At 40.3% G+C, this 27329-nt stretch overlaps 1 protein-coding gene across 1 annotated transcript; it reads right to left on the bottom strand.

Moving 5' to 3' along the window:
- Positions 1 to 2441: 2441 nt before the first annotated feature.
- LOC146389488 (protein NLRC3-like) lies at positions 2442 to 25710 on the bottom strand. The gene is made up of 10 exons (XM_084910294.1): positions 25616 to 25710; positions 24707 to 24793; positions 19028 to 19149; positions 15292 to 15370; positions 14928 to 15129; positions 12945 to 14766; positions 12352 to 12525; positions 5998 to 6171; positions 3975 to 4021; positions 2442 to 3799 (listed from the first exon to the last, which is right to left on the bottom strand). The coding sequence occupies exons 3-10, from the start codon at positions 19114 to 19116 to the stop codon at positions 3261 to 3263; spliced, it is 3126 nt and encodes a 1041-aa protein (XP_084766420.1). The 5' UTR covers positions 19117 to 19149; positions 24707 to 24793; positions 25616 to 25710; the 3' UTR covers positions 2442 to 3260.
- Positions 25711 to 27329: the final 1619 nt, after the last annotated feature.

The following is a 27329-nucleotide window of genomic DNA, read 5'->3' on the forward strand; positions in this document are numbered from 1 at the left end:
TTGGTTTTTGAACTCCTTTAATAAAATGAGCTTATCTATTTGTATAATCCTAAAAAAAGCACAAAGATCTCAAAATCAGATGCTCTTAATGCAACCTAAGTCTAGCCTGAAAACCTAAGGTGGTCGTGCCTTTGCTATTGCAGCACCTAGACTGTGGAACAATCTTCCTATTGCCATTCGCTCTTCTGAGTCTATTCAGTCTTTCAAATCTCGCTTAAAGACTCATCTTTTTACCCTGGGTCTGACACATAGTAAAATTGGTATGGTCCGGATCTGGTCAGATCTGGTTTGCTGAAGGTGGCCCACACATGGGCCAGCACAAGGCCAGTTGCAGACACACTGGCGGTCCTTTGGTGGCCCATGTGTGGATTACCTCTGGCAAACCTGGTCTGGGCCACCAAAGGGCCCTCATTCTTTGCGGTATGTGGGTGTAAGTTGTGTGCAGCCACGGGCCAGTTGCAGACACACTGCTGGCCCTGTGCTGGCCCAGAACAGTTTCAGCTGTGGCCCCAGGTGTCAGCTTAATGTGTACCTTAATTAAGTCATTTAATAACAACATGTGCATAATAGTGCAAAAGTAACATGACGAAATTCTGTTCAGACAATGAATGGACTGATTGTTATATAGCATTTTTCAACTCTCCCAGATTACTCAAAGTGCTCAATACAACATGCCACATTCACCCAACCACACACTTTCTCTTAACTGAGTGCTTCCTAACTAAATGGTAAATGGTAAATGGCCTGTATTTGTATAGCGCTTTACTAGTCCCTAAGGACCCCAAAGCGCTTTACACATCCAGTCATCCACCCATTCACGCACACATTCACACACTGGTGATGACAAGCTACATTGTAGCCACAGCCACCCTGGGGCGCACTGACAGAGGCGAGGCTGCCGGACACTGGCGCCACCGGGCCCTCTGACCACCACCAGTAGGCAACGGGTGAAGTGTCTTGCCCAAGGACACAACGACCGAAACTGTCCAAGCCAACTACACTCATGCACATTCACGACATGCAGACTGGAGAAGCCAGGGATCAAACCACTAACCTTCTGGTCAATAGGAGACCTGCTCTACCTCCTGAGCTACAGCCACCCACTTGCAAAGATGAGTAAACTCTCACTAGGTTTTGGATAAAGTGTACACTCACAAACCTGTCAAACCTGCATTTGAAACGTTGGCTACCATAGCAGTGTAGTATTGCAACATGGCATTTGGGTCTTCTAACTAAAATAGCAAAATAGGAACATAAATAGTGCCTCATTGCCAGACCTGGCCCGCATCTGGTTGACATACACTCTGCCATGACACCAGTCAGTCAGAAGTGCCAGCTTGATGTCAGATCCGGGCCAGACCTGTTTTCTATGAGCCTGGGCCACATAAACCAAACCACAATCGAGTCAGATATGGCATGCCATGACAGTCCCATCTATGCCAGGCCTGGCCCATATCTGGATGTCATACGTCTTATCATGCCAGAAGTCAGCCAGCAGTGCCGGGTCGATACCAGATCCGGGCCAGACCTTCTTGCTATGTGGGAGTTAGTTTAACTATCATTTGGTTGGCTTCTAAGTTTGTCTTGTCTTGTGTTGCTGTTTCGTAAATTATTCTTATTTTATTTATTCCCTAATTTGTGAAGCAGTTTGAGTGACACTGTTGTTTTTAAATGTGCTATATATATAAATTTTGATTTGATTTATTAACCTGACACGATTTGTCAAAAAAATTCTTTCCCTCCTCGCAAACTCCACATGTGGCTGGTATGTTTTTTTTTCCCCAAATTGAAACTTTTGCCTATACACCTTCACCACTAACTCATACGCACACATAACAGTTGACAATGCTGTGCATACTTCTTGAGCTTTTCCCAATAGCCTATATAAGCTTGATCAGGTTACTTTGTACTGTTTCTTAGTCATCCTGCAATAGTCCTATGCTCCCATTGCACTGTTTCTCTAGCCAATTTCATCTCACCATTTTTATAAACAAATATGCATTTAATTATTATTGTTAATGTTATCATTGTTAATCTCTGATTCTCTTTCGCAGCATGTCTTTGTCCAGTCTTTCTCCTACACCCCCGGCTTGTTGTGGAAGATGGCCAATGTCATGGTCCTGGGTCAATTTGACCCAGCGGTTTTAGTTTCCTGTGTGTTTGTCAGTTTTGTATTATGTTAAGTCTATTTGGTTGTGTTAAGAATTATTCTATAATACCTGAGTTATTCTGTTCAATATTGTTTATTAGATTTCCCCTTGTGTCTTTGCCCTCTGTGTCCATCTGTGGGTGTCTGTGTCCTTCTGCCTTGTTTCCCCTCCTTGAGAATTGACGTGTAAACTCAGAGATATATACTCCAAAAGACAGAAGGTTGTTTCAAAAGCATTTTTGTGTAATTTTTTTTAAGTTTTATTGACATAAATACATCTGACATCACTTCCTTAATGTTTTTCACACAACATTTTATTAAATGTGAAGTTGAAATTATAACAGTGATTCTAATATTTCTATATTAAAAATAAATTTAATGTCTGTCACCAAATTCCACAAGATTCTTCACCAGGACCCTTTGTGATAGTTTAATTTTTATAGAAGCTGAAGTGATACACAATATGTATTTAGATATTTCTAAGAAAATTAGAAACGGTTACCACCATACTACACCATATTCTTATTCAAAATGTCTCTGAAAACACAATGCAAGTTTAAAATGTTTAATGCAGCCTTTGCTATGTATATAGTCACATGCATTATGATATCTCAATACAATCAGATTCTACTTAGAACTGCATTCAAAACTATTGAGCCAATATTTTCAGCTTATATGGCTGAAACATTTTCAAAGGATGAGCTTCCAACAATGAGTGAAACAGTAAGAGCATGTGCAGAGTTTGAAAACATCCCATTGAGAAAGAGAAATCAAACATTTGGATTCATTTTAATGAGCTCAGACTTGTTGAAAATGCAGAGGAGCTGGTTGTGAACTGAGCTTCAGAGAAACACAACATACTGATATTCACTGTGAAGCTTTGAGTGGAACAAGACAGAAAAACAACATGTGGATCCTGGAATAATGGGAGCTTCCATCTTTAAAGGACTGAAGAGGACGAGCTTTACAAGGAATCATTTAGAACAGTTTAAAACATCAACTGATTGAATCCATGAATCTGAAAATATTTTTCTGACTGAAAGAGACGGACATGTACAGACTGAACTATCTGTTCAACAGTCAGAGTGTTTCTCTAACAGGAGGACACTCTTTACAGATACACTGACGAACGAGACCAGATAAAAAACCCAGGATAAAGTTTTAGAGTGAATGCGGTGTTGAAGGTGTGGAGGTGGATCAGAGTGTCAGAGGAGACTCTGTAGAAGGACAGAGTGCCAGCAGGACAGTCCACATACACTGCTACTCTGTTAGAGACAGAGGAGGAGGAGGAGGAGGAGATGGAGGAAATAGGCGTGTTTTTGTTATTGTGCCACACAGAACGAGGACCATCATCAGTGCAGTACAGACTCCAGGACTTCTCGTTGTATCCAAACACACAGTCATCACTGTTTCCTTTCCTTCTGATTCTTCTGTAACTCACTGATATTTGGACCTCTCCTCTCCACTCGACCTCCCAGTAACAGCGACCAGTCAGACCATTTCTACACAGCAGTTGAGGTTCATAATCAAATCTGTCTGGATGATCAGGATATGACTGAACCTCGATCACACGTGCCACCTTCCTGTTGTTGTCAGACAGTTTGAGGTTTGTGTGAACTGTGTTTGTGTCGATTGTGAGTTGACAGGAATCTGATGGAGAGAACAAACACAATCCAGCTGCAGTTATTGATCCATCATCTGTTCATTGATTGACACTTTGATGATGACTCCTGACATCAGAGATGTGAATGAGTGATGTGACAGTTTGAAGATGGTTGAATGTGTGCTGCTTTGTTTTCATGAATCACATTAAAAACACACTTACACTTCTTCAGACCTGGTCTCAACCATCGGTCTCCAGCAGGCTCCACCCTGAAATGAGGAGGGGGGTCAGAGCAGCACAGTCTCTTTCAGCATGCACACATGGACATTACATGGCTCTCATACACATACTGTTAGACACTGATAAAGGAACAGTCCAACATTTTCACAAATACACTTCAGTCCATACATGGATCAAACTGCTGATGATTTGGATTGATCCTGGATCTGTCAGTCCTTTGAAGCAGTTGGTGGAATGGTTGTTGCAGCAATGAAATCTGGTTTGACATCCTTTGACTGTTCTCCACTTGAAATGTTCTCCTTACTGTCAATAAAGTGATTATTAATCCACCTCAGAATAACAAAATCCCCCAAGATTGATGTTTTTGAGTGGCCATGTCAAAGTTTAGAATTAATTCTTATTTAGATACTTTGGTATGACCATTATTGTAATAATTTTTATTATTATTTCTTTCTTTGCCTGTCCCATTTGATTCTTTTGCCATCAGAATTATTGTCTAAAGGCAAAGAAAGATGCCCAACGGATTTACTTTAACAAATGGACCATCCCGGCCTTGCCGTATTGGTCTATTTGATTCACCTTTGTTTTTATTATTTATTTTATTTTAACTTACTACACACTGGACAGATATGACTGGGGGAAAGAAAAGGGAGAAAGAAAGAGGTAGGGAAAGAAAAACAGCGGGGAAGAGGAACGGTGATAAAGTGCAAAAAACAAAAACCAACAGACAAAAATACATATATCAATCACCTGGATCACCTGTTTAAAAAAGAAAAAGAGAAAACAAGCAAAAAAAGAGAGCAACATAATAAACAACATCATTGTGATAATCTATGTGAATATAACAGTAAATACTAAATATTGAATATTATTGTGCAGAATGTAGGATCGAAAGCGCACAGTGTGCTTTGAAGTAGGAGCCAAAAAGGGTGTAGTTTTTGTTTGTAAGGTATGGAGGAGATCCAGGCTCCAGACATCCAGAGACCCCAAGAGAACAACAGACCAAGGAAGACCAAAGGAGGGGCAACCGTGCCACTCTCCTCGAAAGAGCTGAGGAGAGCCCCAGATGAGGGGTCACTCAGCAGCCGTGGAGCAGAAGGAGCGGCGGGTTGCAGTAACGTGCGCGTGAGCTCCGCCAGCAGCCAGCTGTGCCAGAGTGACACATAAATATAATGTACCTAATGAAACCAACAGAACCACGCCGTCTACAAAAAGGATAGATGAGATTCTGAGGCCATCAAAGTGGAAGCCTTCCACTACATAGGTACAACAGAATTTTTCTGTCCATAAAAATAAGGAACAGAATCAGCAAGAAAGGTCAGCCCTGTCGGAGTCCACAACACACCAGGAATGAATCCAATTTTTTCTCCTGGCAATTTGGCCCAAGCTTGACATGTAATTAGTGGGGTTAGATTAATTGGTAATTCTACATTGACCATAGGTGTGAATTTGAGTGTGAATGTTTACAACACACTGCCATTCTGTCCAGGGTGTACCCCACCTCTTGTCCTGTTATAGTTGGGATAGGCTCCAAGAAAGGGGAGAGGACAATCCCTTGTCGTGCTCCAGTGCTGCTGATCACTTTGTCAGACTGCAGTCTCTTGGACTGCAGCCCACACCAGACATTCCCAGCACAATCTTAATATATGTTTAAGTTTGCCAGTCCTGTCCAGCATCCTGCAGTGCCAAATGATCCAACTCACCTCTGAACTGAACCTCTCTTCACCCAAGTGTCCAATTATAGGATTACAAAATCAATCATCGATCTATGACCTAGGGTGCCCTGATCCCACATGTCACTTATGGACATACATAACTTGAAACAAACAACCCTCTCATCCACTGGGAAAAAGAACAGCCTAGAGCAAGCAAGATGAAGTTTTGCAGGACGATATGGCTGATGGCTGTCTCCCAGACAATCATGAATAAATTGTTAAATTTACAGTAATGAAACTTCTTTCTTCAGACTTCAGTACAATAAAACAAACAAAAATTCTCTCCATACCTGAGAGTGTCCAGTCTCCAACTTGGATCCTTCAGTCCAGCCAACAGCAGCTTCAATCCTGAGCCTCCTGGATGATTGTAGCTCAGGTCCAGCTCTCTCAGATGGGAGGGATTGGAGCTCAGAGCAGAGGCCAGAGAAATACAGCCTTTCTCTGTGATCAGACAGCCTGACAGACTGCAGAAAAACAAAACAGTAATCCATCAGTGAAAACTTCCTGCAAAGCTTGTTTTTATTCATTTATTTTACTTTTTTCAATTCATTTAATAGACAGTCAATGCCAGATGAATGTATGAATTGCATCATTTTAAAATGAGGTAAATTTCCTACTGTGAACCACCTGTATTTTTTTAAATGTCCTCCTGCGCTCTGCACATCTCTGATAAATCGCTGCAGTCATTTTAATGCCAAACCCAACTTCACACATTAGGTGATAATTCAAGAAGCTTTCAAACCCCCCACAGAAAACCAACAACTTCCAAATCCTGGCCCAGATATCCTGTCTATGCTGTTTTTAACACATGTTAACGGTATTCCAGGAATCATTGACAGAGAGTATTTACAGAACACTATTACCAAAACAATAATTTTCTTTGTATCTTTCCAAACTATTAAAAAGTTCAAATGAGGGATTTTCGCTTGTTTCATTTTAGTGCTTGTTGGTCAGCTGCTGCTCTTCATTTGCATATCGTCACCTCTTAACGAAGAGCCCTCTACAGACAAGCAGCAACACACACACACACACACACATACACACACACACACACACACGAAGTAAGGGCAAAGGTAAAGAAGTTGTTTTGATCAAAACTGTGTATGACATGTAAGTTGAACAAAGTACCATAATAACAGGAGGAGTGGGGGCTAGGTGAGGAACGCTGAAATTATAAATGTAACAGATCCAAAGACGGCTATTCAGATCTTCCAATGCTTGCACTGGGCACATCTGTCTTCTGGAAGATAATATATTGAATAAAATGATTACAAATACTTTGACCAGTATGAGTCTGCATCTTCTCTGTCCAGTAGAAGAATAAAAGAACTGGGTTCAATAACCATTAATAGTACCTCTCTTCTAGATTGGTGCACTTGGTAACTAACTGGGTGGAATGTAGTTGCTTAGACAACTAAAGCCTACGTGCCTGTTACTTTTAAAGAGCTAGAGTAACCTGTAACAATTATTTACAGTAGTGGGAATTGATACTTTTTTACCTTTACTGTTTCCCAAAGGGTTAGAAAGGGTCCACATTGTAGTGATGGTAAATTTGATTCTTTTTACTGAATCGAGTTTTAATGAGTCCCTCACCAAAGTGAATCGGGTTTTTTGAATCAATTGATTCACTGAATCATGTCTGTGAAGGTTCTCAGTCATCCAGGTCATCGTAGTCAAAGGAGCTTGCAAAGAAAAGCGTCTGGACTTCTTTAAGTTACTTGAAGACGTTTCACCTCTCATCCGAGAAGCTTCTTCAGTTCTAAGGTCAAATGGTGGAGAGTCCCAGATATAAACCTAGTGGGAGTATCCCCCCACAGAGGGACAAAAGGACCCCCTGATGATCCTCTAATCGCCTGAGCCAAGGTGTGAAACTGGGTGTGGGTCCCAATCAGCCAGAGTTTCGGGTGTGTTCACTGAATCAGTTGACCAGAGAGTGGAAAAAATGTACATCCTATTGCTAAGATGAGTGATTCTAAAAGAAAACAACTATTTTAAAGAGCAAAAAAGAGAAAAAAAAATTATAAAGGGAATATTTATTTTGTTTGTTTTTATTTTATTAGTGTTTTCCTTAAATGTGTCAAATATATATTTTCTCATCTAAATGTCCACTGAGCTGTGAGCCAGGGGGCGGTAATGTGCCTTAACATTGTTTGCCAACCAAGAAGAAGAAGAAGCTGGGAGCCAGAAGGGAGGGGTGAGTGAGTGATTCGTTCACGCTATGGCTGTATCCCAATTCAGGGTCTGCAGCCTTAAAGTACGCATTTCAAGGCCGATTACGTCACAGCGGCGCGCCGAAGGCTGTCCCAATTCAAAGGCTGCTCGAAATGCGGCCCTGAAATGCATCCTTCATTTCCCTGAATTTTAAGGCTGTGGCAGTGTAGACTTCGTGGCCCAACATATCCCAGAATGCATAGCGCGGCGATGGGTGTGGATAAATTTGCAGAAAAAAACGGCGGATGAGGGGCGGCCAAAGAGTACACTTTAAGTACTGAATATTATGTCACTTATTTATGTGCAAATGTTTAATAACGAAGAACATTAAACATTACTGTTGGCCACATGTCGGCAAAGTTATGTGACATTAGTGACGTTTGTACTAACTTGGTTTTAAAGCCTTTACTTTAAAATATACGCCGTTCAATAGCTGAGCTTAATCTTACAGAGAATGATCAAAGCTCATGTAGAAACAAACAAACACATGAACAAAAGATTTTCTCCTTCATTTCTGTCAAACAAAGCTGTATGACACGTTTCCAGTGGTTAGTATCATGGTTGCTAGGCAACCTGGGCAGCGCAACGGAGGCTTTTTTTTTTTTTTTTTTACTTTATTGACAAACAACAGTATCAGCGCAACGGAGGCTAGACCGTCCCATTACACAAGCCTCGCACTTCCGGCCTTAGCGGTCTTTGAGTACGCGGCCCTTGAGGATCATTGAGGCTGCGTACTTTAAGGCTGCAGACCCTGAATTGGGATACAGCCTATGATTCAGCACAGGAGGAAGGGGGTGAGCGAGTCCTGAGTGATTCGCTTACACTACGATTCAGCACAGGAAGGGAGGGGGTGAGTAGCTCAAATGTGCTGTTAGCATGTTAGCAGAGCGATGCTACTGTGAACCGAGGAGCTATTGTCTTGATGTGAGCTTCTATTCAGGGTTTTTTCTTCCAGTTCAGAGCAGAAATATTTTTGTTAAGATACTGGATGTTGTGTTTTTCTCCACAATTTTAATTATAAGCTAGATATATTTCTACTAATGAAATTAGTTTGCTAACAGCAACAGGGATGAGTCAGTGAGTCAGTTGGGCTTATGAATCATGATTCATGAGTCAGTAAAGTGATTCTCGAGTATTGAACGATTCGTTCATAATTCGCGCATTACTACCACATTATCCAAATTTTGGACTGTAATTGCAAGATATTGCTATATAGCCGGAGCAAAGCAAAATCAATTAATATAAAAAATTGAAGAAAATAACTTGAATTATCTAATTAGTTTACTCTAAGCTATTGCTTATTTTGTTCTTATTTTTGGGAGGAGAGAGGTTAGAAAGAATATGCATGGAGCTGAAATGGAGCTGAAGATGCACTTATCTCTGTGTTTTGTGTTAACGATATCCCTTGAAAAAAGCAAACAACCTAATGTGTAAGTCCACAGTTTTGGGCAGCGGCTGCTATTCTGGCCTAACTGTGGACTCCTCAGGCCAAATCCTCAAATGATGTCTTCTGCTCACTGCAAGCACTACAGAAAGCAACCCCTGTTGCTCCAGGGCACTCCCTATACTAATCTGCCCTTCTCTTTCCTTCCTCCTGACAACACATCTTCTGAGATCACTTTAGGTAAAGTTATTAAGTTAGCTAAAGAGTTGGGATGCTGTGTAAGACATAAATAAAGCTAAAATACAAAGGTTTGGACACTGTTTTGCATGTTTCCCTACTGTAGGGGTACACGATGACAACTTTGGAATTCCATCCTTTAATTTTTTAAAGGATAAAATACAGTTTCAAAACAAATTAATTCATTTTCAAAATATAAAATTCAATTTCAATTTAGTGATGATAATTTTCAAACCAATAAATTGAATTTCAAATTAGGATAATATATATTCAGTTTGTAAAAGCATTTATTCAAGTTACAATTCAGATTCAATCCGAGCAATCCAAATTGGAATTTAACTTATTCAAATTCAGTTTCTGATGTCACAGATTTATGCTCATACTTATCTTACATAACGTAAAGCTGAAGTTCATTGATAAGTTTAATCAAAAACTTGATGTTGAATTATTTTTACTGAACATGGAAACATCTGCTGATGAAAATGTGTTGATTTATTGGTCTGTTATGAAGCTATTGCTATTTCTAATATGTTTTTATCACTTTCTGATGTTTTATTAATTAAACAATACATGTATTTATTGTTGTGCTATTTAAGTATAGTTTTATATTTGATTTATAGTCTACTAAAAATATTTAAATATTACTGTTTAAATTACTAATATGTGACATGTATTAGTAGTGATGTTGTGCTGAGGGTTAAAATGCCTTTTTGTCTTTTGGTATACTACGAAATGGCAATAAACAATTAATAAATGTGTAATATGTGCTCATATTTATTTTACCCTACTCAAATTCTTTTTATGATACATTTTATTTTGAAAGATTTAAAATGGTTCTTTAAAGAACCACTCCAAAAAGGTTCTTTAAAATGTTTTTTTAAAGAACCATTTGAATGACCTTTTTAAAAATGGTTTTTCAAAGAAAGGTTCTTTCAAAAACCATTAAAGGTGCCCCACAGAACCATCAAGAAATCGTTCTTTGGGGCACCTTTAATGGTTTTTCAATGAACCACTGAAACAAATGGTTCTTCAAAGAACCATTGCCTGAAAGTTTCTTTGTGGCAATATAAAAGGTTCTTCCATGGCATCAGTCTAAAGAACCACTTTTGGTTCCAGTTGGCACCTTTATTTTTCTGAGTGTAAGATGAGAACCCCAGACCCCGCCCACCTCCTCCAGCTTGTCCAGAGGAACATTTTTACGACCTGGCTCTGCTAGGGGACAGGGGAGGTAACGTAAACTAGGCCCTCAGGAGGGGAATCAGTTTAATAAAAAGCTTTATTTAAAAAAGGACTCAGAACTAAAAACCGATAGTGTCGCTTACTGCAGACCACTAGACAAATAACAGCCAATTGTCCAGGTGGATTGCCACATTCGAATTTAGGAGGGTTGGCACAGGTCCCCACCCAGCCAATTGTCTGTGGGTCCCAGCACACTTGGATTTGCTTGAAGGAAGGCTGGGCACTTCCTCCGAGGCCAAAAAAACCCAAAAAAACCCCAAGGCGTTCCCAGGCCAGCTGAGAGATATAATCTCTGCAGCATGTTCTGGGTCTGCCTCAGGGCATCTTCCCGGTGGGACATCACCTAGGAGGCATCCTTGTAAGATGCCCAAACCACCTAAACTGGCTCGAATTTGATGTGGAGGAGCAGCAGCAGCTCTACTCTGGGCCCCTCCCGAATGGCTAAACTCCTCACCCTGTCTACCTGTCAAACCTCTCTAAGGGAGAGGCCAGCCAGCCTTTGGAGAAAACTGTTTTCAGCTGCTTGTATCCGCAATCTCGTTCTTTCAGTCACTATCCACAGCTTGTGACCATAGGTGAGAGTAGGGATGTAGATCAACCTGTAAATTGAGAGCTTCGCTTTTACACTAAGCTCTCTCTTCTCCACGGAGGACTGGTGCATCACTGCAGCTGCAGCACCAATCACCATGTCAATCTCCTGCTCCCTTCTCCCATCACTCATGAACAAGACACCCAGAAACTTAAACTCCTCCACTTGAGGCAGGAACTCCTCCCCAACCCGGAGTGCTCACTCCCCCCTTTTCAGATTTGGAGTTGCTGATTCTCATTCCCACCACTTCACACTCAGATGTGAACCATTCCATTCCGAGCTGGAGGCCATCACCCAATTAAGCCAACAGAACCACATGATCTGCAAAATGCAGATGCAAGACTCTGCAGAAAGAGTACTGACAGCAACTAGAAAGACAGCATATTTCTCCAAGTTTGGCTTCTCTTCTTTGGCTCCCTTTTAAGTCCAGAATTTAATATAAAATCCTGCTCCTCACGCACAAGGTCTTGAATAATCAGGCTCCATCTTATCTTCTCGACCTTATAGTACCATATCATCCCATTAGACCACTTCACTCTCACTTTCACCCTTTCCTGGGCCTGGTGTTTCCAAAGTGTGTGAACATAGGGGGACATATGATTGTTGATTTTTTCGCTGTCATTTTCAGCATTAATGAAAATGACTGCAGAGCCATTTTCATCAATGCCATGTATGCACCTAAAACACACATTGTTTAATATTTTCTTTCTTCCAGTATGAAAAGAAAGTTAAAATAGGGTAAAAATTGTCCTAGATTTTTTAAATGAACAGCACATAAAAAATCATTAGATAGAATTTTTTCTCCAGTGTCATGTTCATGAGTCCTTTTAACAAACTGAAAACAAAAAAAATGTGAATATGGAGCGGTTTTCCAGGCATAAATTGAGAGACAAATAATTCACAGATACTAGGCAACTCTGTGAAAGTTAGGATTTTTATGCAATAAGATTAACATGACCATAAGTGGAAAGTCTGAATCCTGACCTGAGAGTTTCCAGTGTACAGTGTGGACTTTCCAGTCCAGCAGATAGAAGCTTCACTCCTGAATCCTGGAGATCACTGTTACTTAGGTCCAGCTCTCTGACACTAGAAGACTGGGAGCCTAGAACTGAGGACAGAGCTTTACAGCTTCTCTCTGAAAGGTTGCAGATACTCATTCTGAAGAAAAAACAAAGATATTTGTGGTCAGATTAAATAACATGTAATGAAGAATGATTAGCAGTGATCTACTGCAATTTGTGACAACTGGTTGCCCAGCTGAAAACAAACCCGATGGCACAGGAACCTGTTTACCATTTTTTTCCTCTCTAATTCCAATGACGGCAGTCATAGCAGAGAAAAAAAAGACAAACTGAGTTGCGAGTGTTGACAACAGACAAAAAGTGTATTAGTGTATGTATTAGAAAGAAGAATAAAAGAAGAAGACTGAAGAATAAAACTCTTGGACATAGAGACCACTTATGGTCTCTATGTCCATTACACTGTTCATGTTTTTTTAAATCATACATGGAAGCTTTTCGGTAAGTAGAATCAACATTAGGTAGAATACAAAAAAATAAAAGCACAAATATATTTACACAGCTTTGTGGGAGGCTTTGACCACTGGCAGCAGCCTCAGAAGAGCCTCCTCTGAAGCAGAGTATTTCTTCAGGTCAAACACATCCAGATCTTTTTCTGATGACAGTAAGATGAAGACCAGAGCTGACCACAGAGGAGGAGAAAGATTATCTGTGGAGAGACTTCCTGAACTCAAGTACTGTCGGATCTCCTGCACTAGAGAACGATCATTCAGTTCATTCAGACAGTGGAACAGATTGATGCTTTTCTCTACAGACAGAGTCTCATTGAGCTTCTCCTTGATGTACTGAACTGTTTTCTGATGAGAACTTGAGCTACTTCCTTTCTGTGTCAGCAGGCCTTGTAGAAGAGTCTGATTGGTTTGCAGTGAAAGACCCAGGAGGAAGCGGAGGAGCAAATCCAGGTGTCCATTTGGACTCTGTAAGGCCTTGTCCACAGCTTTCTGGTAGAAAAATGTCACTGCAGATTCCACTTCTCTTGACTCCTTTTTTGCAAAAAATTTACACCATATAGCGGTCTTCTGTTGTTCTTCCAGCAGATTGAGTCCAGAGTTGATGAAGGTCAGATGAACATGAAGAGCAGCCAGAAACTCCTGAACACTCAGATGGATGAAGCAGAACACCTTGTCCTGGTACAGTCCTCTCTCCTCTTTAAAGATCTGTGTGAACACTCCTGAGTACACTGAGGCTGCTGTGATATCGATGTCACACTCTGTCAGGTCTGATTCATAGAAGATCAGGTTTCCTTTCTGCAACTGATCAAAAGCCAGTTTTCCCAGAGACTCAATCATCTTCCTGCTCTCTGGACTCCAGTGTGGATCTGTCTCAGCTCCTCCATCACACTTGACCTTCTTCACTTTGGCCTCAACCACCAGGAAGTGGATGTACATCTCAGTCAGGGTCTTTGGCAGCTGTCCTTCCTCTCTGGTTTCCAGCACATCCTCCAGAACTGTGGCAGTGATCCAGCAGAAGGCTGGGATGTGGCACATGATGTGGAGGCTTCGTGATGTCTTGATGTGGGAGGTGATGGTGCTGGCTAGCTTTTTTCCTCTGAATCTCTTTTTAAAGTACTTCTTCATCTGTCGGTCAGTGAACCCTCTGACCTCTGTCACCATGCCAACACAGTCAGCAGGGATCTGATTGGCTGCTGCAGGTCGTGTGGTTATCCAGAGGCGAGCAGAGGGAAGCAGTTTCCCCCTGATGATGTTTATCAGCAGCGCATCCACTGAGGTGGACTCTCTAGGGTCTGTTAGGATTGTAGTTTTGTGGAAGTTTAGAGGAAGTCGACACTCATCCAGACCATCAAAGATGAACACAATCTGGAAGTCTTCAAAGCTGCAGATTCCTGCTTCTTTGGTTTCAGTAAAGAAGCGATGAACAAGTTCCACCAAGCTGAACTTTTCCTCTTTCAGCACATTCAGCTCTCTGAAAGTGAATGGAAATATGAACTGGATGTCCTGGTTGGCTTTGTCTTCAGCCCAGTCCAGGGTGTATTTCTGTGTTAAGACTGTTTTCCCAATGCCAGCCACTCCCTTTGTCAGCACTGTTCTGATTGGTTCATCTCTTCCAGGTGAGGCTTTAAAGATGTCTTCTTGTCTGATTGTTGTTTCTGGTCTGTCTGGTTTCCTGAATGCTTTTTCAATCTGTCTGACCTCATGTTCATCATTGACCTCTGCAGTCCCTCCCTCTGTGATGTAGAGCTCTGCATTGATCTGATTCAGAAGGGTTGAGTTTCCTGCTTTAGCGATCCCCTCAAACACACACTGGAACTTCTTCTTCAGTGCAGATTTAAGTTCGCGTTGACAAACTGAAACAAGACATTCTGAAAAAAAAAGCAGATTATCAGTTCACGTTGTGTAAAGGAAGAGTTGAGTTTCTTTTCTCTAAGGTATGTCCATTTGACCACATGTTGGTCAATCTATTGAGACAACAGTAAAATGTCCCATTTATCCAGCAACTTAAAGTTTAGATATATCCTCTTACTGCTCTTCAGACGGTCAGCCAGCTCCTCCTGCTTCATTCTCCTCAGGAAATTCAGTGTGATCTTTATAAATGCCTCTCTGGTGCTCCTCTGTTCATCATCCTCCCGCTGACTCTCTACGCATTCTGGGTAATCTGGACTCAAAACCTTCTGGATCTTCTTCAGCTCGTTCTTCACAAAAGTGATGATGTTGTCCTCCAGCAACTGGAACAGAATACATTATGAATGAGCCAATCAGACTGAAATCATGGATCCAAACATCAGATCCATGTTGGGCACACTGACAATCCACTGGTCTACAAAGAGCAGCATGGAGATGACTGTGAACAGAATAGATGTGAAAGTAGTTGTTGTACATGTACAGACCATAAATATGGAGTCCAGGTGTGTTTGATGCTGCTGGGCAGAGTGATCACTGAGAACCTCTGAGCTCTCCTGGTCCACACTGTGGAAGAACCATGAAGAATTAGTTCAAGCACAGAGTAAAAATTCAAAAAGTGACCTTTTAAGATAGTGATTAAGATTATTCCCTATAGTTGTAAAAAATTTACTAGTCCTTCTGAATCCACTGAGACTCAACAGCTTAGTGAATTGTATTGAGTTCAAGTACGAAAAGTGTTGCGTATCACTGCTTCAGTAACATGTGAATAAGTAGAAGTTGGTAGAAAACCAGAAAAAATGTATTTAACATTCAGTAACTGGCCAGTCTCCCTTCCAGCACCTTAACATCAGCCTTCCAAACCAGGCTGATTAGTATGTTACAGCTGACAGGTAACTGGGGCGCCAGTCCATGAAAAATCTGTGAGTACCTCTCATCTGACAACCTCTGATTTTTTTCATTTGTACAATAACTTATGAAATCAATTTTATACTAACTTTAAGTGTCACAATCTAAAGCATTAAAAAAACCAACACTTTTTCAATAACCAACATTAACATTAGTATTGTGGGATATCTAATACTTTCAGTAAACTACAACATAGAGGAATGGGAATTAATATTGCTACACTGGGTGTTTGATCTGTTTTCTCCTAAGTCCCTGAAGAAAAATTCAAAATACATATCCTGAGTAAACGTCAAAGCAGATGTCACAAACTCCTGGCTCATGGAGAGTTGACAGAAGAGCTAAGTTTGTGTTCCATGTATGGCCAAACCAAAGTAAAAGATCCAGATCCAGCAATGGCTCTGCACTGCATTAAACATCAACAAGCACTGTGCAGAAAATGCTTGAAGTCATGTCTGTAATCCTGACATGTGTAAATTACATCAGGTCCAGAGGTTTACAACACCACCAGTTCAGGGCATTTTTGAAGGAAATTGAGGGATTTTATGGCACTGTACTGATGTGCATTAGCATAGGAAGGGGTGTGTTGAGGAGATTCTTTGAGTTAAAAGCTAAATTCTAGATATTCATTGACGTTTTAAACTGGATGTTCTTAAATTGGATGATTCAAAATGCATAATGGCATTCCTTGTGAACATTACACAGGAGCTAAACATTCTGAACTTAAAGCTGCCAGGTTTTGGACAGCTCATTATAGCGGCCTATGAGAGTGTGAAAGCCTTCTCCACAAAACTGAAACTATGCAAAACTCATCTGTCTGCTATTGAAATCCTGCAATGGGAGTTTGAAACGTGATTTGATGACTTGGAGGCATGCGGTGACACTTCCCAGCTGCTTGCAGACCTCTTCTCAGCTGATGTGGAGTGTCCCCACTGAACTCACTGAATTGCAGTGCAACAGTGAACTGAAAAATCAGTTCAGGGAAGCACAAGGAAAAGCAGACAAGATTGCTTGTTTCTAAGACATCTGCCTCTGTAATTCCCAAAGCTGTTAAGAGTTTTCAGGTGTTTACTGTCCCTTTTTGGAAGCAAATATCTGTGTCCCAAAATGTTGATTTGGTCATCTGGATGCAGTGTTTTCAGTGGGAGAAACGTTTCATCACTCATCCAAGTGACTTCTTCAGTCTCAGCTGACTGCAGGTTTCCCCAATCTTATAAACAGTACAGTTGCATAATGACTGAAACCAGCCCACTGAATGAACAAAGGGCTGTGAGGTCAGTTCCTTGACTCCGCGTTCAAACCAGCGTTCCTCCCTGTCCAGGATGTGTACATCCTCATCATTGATAGTGTCCACTGGCCTGTAGGTGTAAATAGACTGTGGAGTCCTGAGGTTGAGGATCGAAGCCAGAAACTTAGAGATGTTATAGGTGACCGAGTTGATCATACACACAATTGGTCTTAAAGGTACACCCTGTTTATGTGTCTTCGGTAAACCATACAGACTTGGTGTAGATTCCTCTTGGTATAGCCTGTGGTATGAGTATTAGTAATAGTATTGTCTTGTTCTAACTGCTTCAGACAGTCTATCACCATTTTCCTGTAGCCACTTTCTGGGTCTCATTTTAGAATTTTGTCACTAAGTAGTGACAAAATTTTCTCATGATACTGTTTATGGTTTAGCAAAACCGTGTCCCTACCCTTGTCTGCTGGACGGATGATAATGTTGTTGTCATCACTGAGTAATGCAAATGCCTTCCTCTCCTCAATTGTGATGTTAGATTCAGGGGGCTTTGCATTGCTGAGACAGGCTGAAACTTTAGTGCGTAGTTGCTCTGCTTCCACGTCTGCAATGTTGTTGTTTCAAATTGCTGTTTCTGTGGCTGTGATCAGTTCCACTAGCAGGATTTGTCTCGGTGTCAAAGCAGAATTCAACCCTTTAGCAGGGATGTTTTTCTCTGCTTGGGTGAGTCGTCTGTCAGACAAATTACTCACACTTGTCCAAATCCTCGGTGTGGCATCCCTCTCTCTTCGGGCCACTGAGGACACTCTTGTATTTTGCTGTGGTTTCCAACGCAGAACAAGTAAGTTAAACTTCATATCTGTGTGAGAAACTGTTCTAAAAATTCAGATTTCCAGATTTTCCATTAGTCAGAGCCAAGGTTAACAACAACCACCATCGATGCTGTTGCCAATAAGTTGTCAGTCAAAACTGTGATACTGCTGGATGAAGACAAAGGAATAGCAGACAGGGGAGGCACGTTAGAAGGAAGCGAGAGAGAAGGAAAGGCTGGAGGGTGGACGTGAAAGTGAGGACTTCAAATGTATTAACTATGACCGGTAAAAAATATATAGCTGGCTTAAATGATGGAGAGAATGAAGGGGGAAAAAAGCAAGGCCACGAGAAAATCTTGTGGGAGGAATTTGAAGTTAAAAATCCAAGGGGTGATAATGTCAGTGCATATGCCCCACAAGTAGATATGATTTAGAAAATAAAGACAAATTCTGGAGTATGCTCAATGAAATGGAAAAGAGTATGTCCAGGGTAAATAGAGTTGTGGTTGGAACAGATTTAATGGACAAGTAGATGAAGATGAAACTGTCTTTTCAACATTTAAACGGACTGGAGTTACATTTTTATTTGGTGGATTTTCAGAATGGATTAAAATGGAGAGTGCCTTGTTGGACTGGTTTTTGCTTTGTAATGCCTGGAAATGATGAAGAGTCACTTCAGATACTTCACTTCACTGTTTTGCTTGGAGACCAATTTAAATGTTTATATTGACTATTGATTGACTGGAACAGCTCATGTTTGGTTTCCTCAGAAAACAAACCTCAATGTGTTTTTATTTCCTGAAAGAAAACCATTATCATTGAAGTCATACACAGCAGTGTGCTGTTGTTTTCTGTCACAAACAGATTTAAAAATGTTGCCTGAGTTTACAGTATAATCAATCATGAGAAAAATGTTTTATTTTTTTTAAGAAGGTTCAAAGAAAAAAATACTAAAATGATGCTTGGGCTGTTTTATAAATAAAAATAATTTCTGTGCAGGAAACTTAGTTTTTTCTTTCACTTGAATAGTTTGAATGTCATTGAGAGAATTACATGTTTGCACTGCAGTTTATATCCAACAACATCAAGCAGTTAATTTGCTGAGAGTTCCTAATACTTCACTTCTCTGCAGCAGAGAGTTGGTGTGTTTTAAATTGATTGGATTCAGGTCCAGGTTGGTTCCTGTGAATAATGATGGAGCAGTGATGTGAGTGCTGAGCTGTGACATGGAGAAGAGTCACGGACAGTTAGAGATGGTCATCTCACCTCTGAGCTTTGGTCTGGCTCTCATGTTCCCCACACAGAGTGGTTTTAGAGGGAGGGACTCCCTCCTCTCTGTCCTCACACTGATCCATGCTGCTCAGCTCACACACACTTTCTACCTTCACCTGCAGAGGAAACACAAATCATTCATGTGCACATCAACTGAAATCCTGCTTTCCATCATGTGTGCTGTCCAAATATCAGCTACGTCTTTCCTGCTTCATCTTAGTGTCAGCTGAATGCAGTCAGGCAGCAGTGTGAGGCAGAGGTAGCTGCCATCAGCTGATATACTTCTACTATCAGGCCACTAGATGGAGCCATGAAGTTGTAGGTCAGCACACACACAAACACACAAAATACATTTACTGACAAACACTGATTAACTGTGACTGGAAGTTTCTGTTAATTAACATTAAGTCAATTCAACATGTCTGAACAAATTTTTTAAACATTTTGGCTAATCCAGGATTCAAAGAGGATCCACCGTCTTAACATGTAGGAGAACTGAATGTGACTAAAGTAGAGAAACCTTTCTTTTTTAATCTCTGCACAGATGCAGCATCAAGTGCTTTTAATGACCATGTCCTTATTAAATAGAGATACAGTTTTAACAGGATGTTTTATTAAAATTCATTTTAAGAACCTCACATCATCTCTAACTCTGGACTGAATGTTGGCTCATTACTAATACCAACTTGATACATTTTTAATTTAAAGCACATTTTGGAAGATTCAGTTTCATAGAAGCTTTTTCCTGTATTGTGCGTAATGTAGAAAGTAACAGATCAGACCACCCTGATTGAAACCCACAAAGACCCATTTCTACATACTTGCCTGTGTCAACACAAGAGGTGCTTTCATCAAAATGGTGCACTTCCTGTGGTTACTGCCATGTTTCTATTAGCGGTTGTTTAGTTAGTGGTTTAGCATTTGTCCCATATGTGAGTTCGGAGAAGTGGAAATGACAGGAAGTGTGGTTGCTAAGCTGTTGCTATGTGCAATTAATGTAACAGACTAGAATAAAATGAAGTATTAAACAGAGAAACCTCAGACTGTTCTTCTTGCTCAGTTCATCTTTCTGTTATTTAATAGCTAATAGATTTATGCAGCTAAACAAGTCACTCCTGATCCAACTGAGGAGATGGCCCGAAAAAACCTACAGTCTGACATTCTTTTGGCAAAGTTACACACCAATTCAATATTAATTTTAGCAAACTCCAATTGACTTAACAATTACTGCCAATGTGAATTTTAACTTTACCAAATACCGAATATTTTATCTTCCCAGTTCTAATCTTTAAGATATTTACAATATTTGACTTCACAAATATTTTTGCTTTCACCCCTACCAGTCCAAGCATATGGTCGCCTCTCCCTGAGCCTGGTTCTGCGGGAGGTTTCTTCTAGGGCTGGGCTATATCATACCGTTCACGGTAATACCGGTGTAATTTTACACAACGATAAGTAAAATGGAGAGAATGTTGTCTCCGGGAGTTTAGCTGATTTGATTTAGAGCGGCAAGGTATGGTGGGTGTGTTCCGGTTAAAGAACACGGAGGCAGCTTCCAAGTTTAGGAGATTTATTCAGCTGTGGTCTGTAGTAACGATACATAAAGCAACTATCAGTACAGCACACATAAAACATTCAACATGCCCAGACATTATTCTAGCACAGAGATAGCACAAGGAACTGTATTCAACACTCATATCTATAACAACTTCAACAATTACACTAAGAAAATGAAATCTCGCGATAGAATATGGGTAAAACGCGCATGCGCAGTGCCTTTGTTTACATACACACATGGCGGCGACGCAGAATGAGAAGAGCGAAAGTGGATCGTTGAATGAAACGGATGAACCAGAATTGGTTTGTACAAATGCTGCAACTTCAGTGGTGTGGAACTGGTTTAGCTTTCATCCGTCAGATATACAACAAAGCACTATTTTTTGGTAGAGCATGCTAGCGGGCCATCGTTATTACCGTGTTTTTTGGAAAATACGGCACACTTAAAATCAATCCTTTGATTTTTCTGAAAATCGACAGTGCCCCTTATAATCCCGTGTGCCTTATGTATGAATTCTGGTTGTGCTTACTGACCTCGAAATAATTTTATGTGGTACACGGCGCTCGAAAATCTGTCAAATGTTTCTGAACAACTTCGCTAAGCTACGAACCCGCACCGCTTGATGGATTGTTGGAGCATTACGGCATCGTAGGCAGGCGCCTCGTGGAGTGATACGTACTGTGCTTCAACATAATATTACCGTATTATGTGTGTACAACCTCTTTTTAAGTTTTGTGGATATTATACATGGTTATGCTGAGGATATGTCGGCCAATTTCCACTGGAAATGCCTTTTGGTTAAACTGTCAGTGAGGAATTTGCATTTGCACTGTTAAATTTTTATATAACTTTAATGCACTTAAAAAAGCTGCTTGTTTAAGTGAAAAGACAGATTTTTTTTTTGCACTAATAAAGTTGTGGAGTTGTAAAGTATTTTGTTTTGTGTCAATTATATCGTCAGTTATATCGTTATCGCAAATTTTCAAATGTATATCGTGATAAATATTTTTGGTCATATCGCCCTGCTCTAGTTTCTTCCTGTCAAAAGGGAGTTTTCCTTCCCAATTTTTTCAGCTTGCTTGCTCATAGGTTGTTATATGATTGTTGGGGTTTTAACCGTTGTATTATTGTAGGGTCTACCTTACAATATAAAGCAACTTGAGGTGACTGTTGTTGTGATTTGGTGCTGTATAAATAAACTTTAATTAAACTGAATTGAACTGTCATGTGAAACTCTGACAGAGTTTGTTGCACACCACTCAGGTGGCACAAATTTGAATTCCTCCTGAAACAACACACAGTTATTTATGTTTAACCAGAAAAGTGGACATTTTTAAATCACAGTTTTGATAATTACTTTAACTTTATGATAACTATCATGAAGACAAACTGTTACATTTTGCCTGTTACATAAAACTCGCACCAACGCTCAGAGCTCTTTAGCAAACAACCTTATTTTTGGAAAGCGAAGCAGCTCCGATAGGACTCGGGATCAGCGGTGAGAAGTCGAAGATCATATGAGTTGGTTACGCTGCACCATCAAACACTGTGGTCACCGTGAATCAGCAGCAGCAGCTAGAAGAGGTGGACAGGTTCACGTACCTGGGTTGCACTCTCAGCAGTGACGGGGACGCTGAGCATGACGTCAAATACCGAATTGGGAAAGCATGGGCACCCTTTAAACGACTACGACCTATATAGATGACCACCGCACTGCCTTCACCAACCAAGTTGCAGCTTCTGAAGACTATTGTTATACCGACAGCACTGTACGCAGCGGAGACTTGGAAATCGACTGTTAAGATCAACCACAACCTCGACGTCTTCCAACAGCGTTGCATTTGACGGCTGCTCAAGAGCACATATCCGGATCATGTTGCTAATGAGGAAGTATATCGCTGTGCGGGATTAGAGCTGTTCCACGTCCAAGTCACCAAGCGTCGGTTCAGATTCGCCGGACCCAAGACCCGCCCGTGTCGCAGTTCAGTGGAACCCAAGGAATGGAAAGAGACGGCAAGGAAGACCCCAAAAAACATGGAGGAGTACGTTCCTTGAAGACTTACGCTCAGTCGAACTGTCATGGGATGAAGCAGAAACTGCTGCGATGGACCGAGTCCGATGGCGTTCTCTTGTCTCCCGATGCACCGATCAGTGCGGGAGGATCTAAGTCTAAGTCTAAGTAAGTGTTACATAAAAGAGTGCATAAAAATATCGTTGGGTATCACTCACATTCATCACAATTCATTTTGCCAATGAGGACCTACTTACTTTTTCTGTGTTCCAGTCTCAGTAACTTTGACACAGTAATATCTGCTTCAATATTAAACCTCTGATGAAATCTCACAAGTGTTAGCTTTATTTTGATACCAAGATTGTAAGGACAGAGTTTGTAATTGCAGAGAAATAATCAATTAAATTTGGGCATTACATTTTCGAGCAGGAAGCTCAGAAAACCCCCTTGGGGCTTAAGAGGTTAAGAAGAATTAATCTCTGTTTATAGAATCACCTCCAAACAGCCAAGCTATCCCTCAATAGTTCCATCATGTTTAGTGTCTAACGACAGCGCTAGCATCTTGTGTAGTTAGTGTGTAGTGTTGTGGATAGCTTTGTGTTGTGTGTCAGAACAATGAGATGACTGCTGCCTCCAGGTAAAAAAAAAAAAAACAGGAGTGATACACCTGCTGCTGTCAGACCTGCAGGTTGTGATGGTCTCCTTTATAGTGGACAGAAACTATTTTTTTGGACTGGCACAAATAATTTGTGTGGCATCTTATTGAATGCAGAACAGCTTATTGTTATGTAAATAGTTTGAAGTGGTTATTTAAAAAGGGGTAAAAGGTTGTTTGCAAAACTTTTGCACAGGATTTTATAATTGACAATTTATATTTGCATTTAAAGTTATGAAATATGATTCATTAAATATGTTGTTACAGTAAAAAATATAACTTTTTTCTACTCTGATTTTATGTTTTTTTGTCTGATTTTAGATCAATTGTGGTAATACAGTATGTCAACATGAAAAAATAACTGTATATTCAGACGTGAGGTTATGCAAAAAAGAATGATATCAAAAAAGGCAAAGTATATAGTTTTTAAAGGTGAAATGTAGAGTTAAAATCAGTAGTTAAAAATGGCCAATTATGCCCTGGACCCCAGAGGGTTAAACTTTTATTTTTAAGTAATGCAATAGTTACTTTTCAAGTAATTAATTACTTTTAGAATCTTGTAACTCCATTACTAACTCAGTTACTTTTTTTGAAGAAGTAACTAACAACGCTGGTCATGATATCTGGTATCAAGTATCCCAGCAAGGTAAAGTCTGAGTCTGTGCTGTAAATTGTCACCCAAAAAGCTGACACATTTATCTGCATAACGCCCTACACGCTGAGCCACAAAAACCACCGTGCACTGAAAGCTAAAAATGACCTTCATTGTTATTTCTTTACAAATTATCACTGAATACTTTCAGACTGAGTCTTGAAACTCTGTAAAACAGGGGTTTCAGGTCTAGGATCTACATTTTTCAGGGCTTTTTGTGGTTCAAATATTTTTAAGCATATTCCAAAATGCATTTTGAGTATGTTGCAGGCAAATGTTTTCAGCCCTTTATAACTCTGCAAACCTCAGTTCAGTTAGGTACATTTTACAGTTTTACTTTCCAAAGCAACTGTTTTGAAGCTGTTTTAGTGTCTAAGGGTAATTCAGAATGGATAGCCACAGATTTTCATTGAATGGATCTGTTTTAGTGTGGAGCTAACCTGAGGCAAGGCTCAGTTGCATTTGCCAGATTTTTCCAAAGAAAGTTAGAAAAAAAAGATAAAAGAAAAAGCACACAGCACAACCTCTTAACCACATGAGGACAGTCCACCAACTCATCAAGAAACTTAAGTAGCATTGTTCATGACAGACCACGAAAATCAGTCTGTCACTCAATGCACTTCCATACACCTGAGCAAGCAGCAAACTGGGGAGAGCTTTTTTCAAATACCATCACCGCTATTTTAAATACTCAAAGTATCATGTACCCCAATTCAAGTTTGCTACCGAAATGCACACAAAGTATTGTGCATGCATGTAAATATTTATTTTTTGTCTTTCCACTTAACATTGCTCACCTGGTTCTTCTGGCTCTTGTAGAATCCTTTCGCCGCATTCCTCGCTCTCTCTTTTAACTGGTAATTACATAAACATGTTGTTTCCAGCTAAAAAAAAATATGGTATGATTTCACTTCAACAAATGAAGTAATTATAACATAAGTTATTGTACAAGGACGCTGGAGAAAATCCATATTCCATGACAGTATAACGCACTACTTGGTCATATGAAACCATCATCAATGAATCATTTTACAGTTACCACATCATGTTGACTTATTTCTCTGTCTCTCTCCTCTTCTTTCAAACTTTGTGCTTTACCCATAATAAAAATGTAAGAATTTTATGGATGAGAAATAACATCCACAACTGTTTGGACTCTTTCAAATGCTTCACTGATTTGCGTAATTCATTTACTTCTCCCTTGTCTCCCTGTCCTTGGTGTTATTGAAGCCTCATTTATTCATGACAAACCTGCTGTTGGACCGTTCACTGCCTTTGTGCATGCGCAGTAACATCCTGACATAAAGAAAACTGGAAATAGAAACCTATTTTCTTTCTAATCTCTGCCATTTCCAGGAGACCATTCGTCACACCATAACATTTAAAGATGATGAAAATAATAATTCAGTGCGCAGTTCTTACTGAAACTATTACTGTAGATGAACTCAGCAATAACTAAACTTCCAGAAACTGACAATAGGATACTGAACTCCAGGCTTCAACATGGAAACATTGTAATACCACAACTAGTTTGACTTATGTTCTACAGACACAAACACTAAAACGAGGAAGAGCGTTAAGCTCTCGGCCTCGTTGGTCCAGCTGTGAGTCCGTTACCGTGAACAGTGGAGCGGCAAATTTCTGCTGGATATAAGCTGCACACAGCTGATATTAGCCATGAAAACATTACAGACTGCTAACATTACCTTCAGATGGAGCTTCACACTGAGACGATTACATGCAACACAAAGTTCACGAAACTTTGAGAAAGAAGGAAGCGCGAAGAGAGGGGTCCACAAACCACGGCCCTGTTACAAACACACTGCGGTCTCTACAGCTACACTTCAGAGAAAAAGACCGACGCTGCATTCAGGTGCACCTCGGAAATCCCCAAGTCTCTCCTCGAACAGCTGGAAGGCTGCCCGATGGTTTATTTCTTCTAATTGCCCCGTTTAGTTGAAATACAAACATCTGCAATCACTCTGTTCTTTTTCTTCCAGCAGCGTTTGAACAATAGAACGCTGAGTGTCTTTTCGGAGTATAAATATATATTTTATGACAGCCCAGTGAGTAACGTGTTAAAGTGAGGAAGAAGCAACTTAATGCAGCAATCAAAAATTTCTGATGAAAAAAAACAAAACGTAGAGACCAAAGCGAGTCACAGCTGCCACTGACCCATTATAGATTATCTGCCTAATCATATGACCCTCGTAAGGGACAACTGCCATTAGGGCTTAAATCTGGGACTCTCCATCAATTGGTCTTAGAACAGAAGAAGCTTCTTGGATGGGAGTTGAGTTTAATTATGCTTAAGAGTCTTTCATATGTTCGACATCTAGCTAAAAAGGTAAAAAAAAAAATCTTTATTCAGTCAGTAACATTGCATGGTCTGGTATCTACCAAATAAATCACATTTTGAACACAGTTTGAACAGTCTGCACTGTCAGACAGTTATGAAGCAGAGGCTATAATAGACATCAGACAGTGGGAAAGAGCTGCTGGTGACTTGGAGCAGACTTACAAAAACCTTTTGTCCAGGTAACAAATCTGTTATATGCACATGCTCACGTGCATAAATGAGCAGCTTTACACCAAGAGGCGCACTGAGACCAATACCATTACACATACTGCACATATCGTCATGCTGGACACTGCGTGGTGATATTTATATTGCTCAGGCACAGCTATAACCTACCTTACATTAGTTTCAGGGTGAGTTTCCTTTTCATCAACTCTTCTTCCGAGTACATCAAAATTATCTGCTCATTTGATTTCAGGGCCTATTTCTAACAGTTAAATTGTTTTACTTGCTCCCTCACTCACTCTCCTTTGTTCCCTGGGTTTTGAGCATGCATGAGCAAAGATGCAGCTTTTATTCTTCTGATATGTTTTTTGGTTTGTTTTATTGAAGTCTATTTTTAATTAAAATCATGATAGACTTGTGATGTTCCTGTGGCTTTTGGGTTCGACCACTGATCTGATTTTAAAACTTTTGTTTTAAAGTCCTAAGACCTGAACTCTTCCACAGCATGCATTTTTAATTTCTCTTTGATATTTTGGCCCGATGAACGTAAAAACAAAGAACTGCCAGTTTCTTTGTTTTTTACCTTTTTTGTTTTTAAGAAAAATAAGCGACGAATAGCACAGTGCTACCATCTTAAGTAGGGCTCGCGATTACGCAGAGAGAGAGAGAGAGAGAGAGAGAGAGAGAGAGAGAGAGAGAGAGAGAGAGAGAGAGAGAGAGAGGTTGCCTAATATGGGATCAGCTGGTGAGGCACAGGGACCATGACAAAAATTAAGTTTTTTGGTCTAAATAACCCAAAATGTGATGTCCATGTAATGGTGGATTAACAGGTGTTATTCTAAGGAGGGAAACTGTTGAGTATTGCAGCATCGACAGCGATCACTCGAAGGAAAATG

The sequence above is a fragment of the Perissodus microlepis genome, chromosome 3 (assembly GCF_051167445.1).
Source record: "Perissodus microlepis isolate ML-2025 ecotype Zambia chromosome 3, ASM5116744v1, whole genome shotgun sequence".
Classification (NCBI taxonomy): domain Eukaryota; kingdom Metazoa; phylum Chordata; class Actinopteri; order Cichliformes; family Cichlidae; genus Perissodus; species Perissodus microlepis.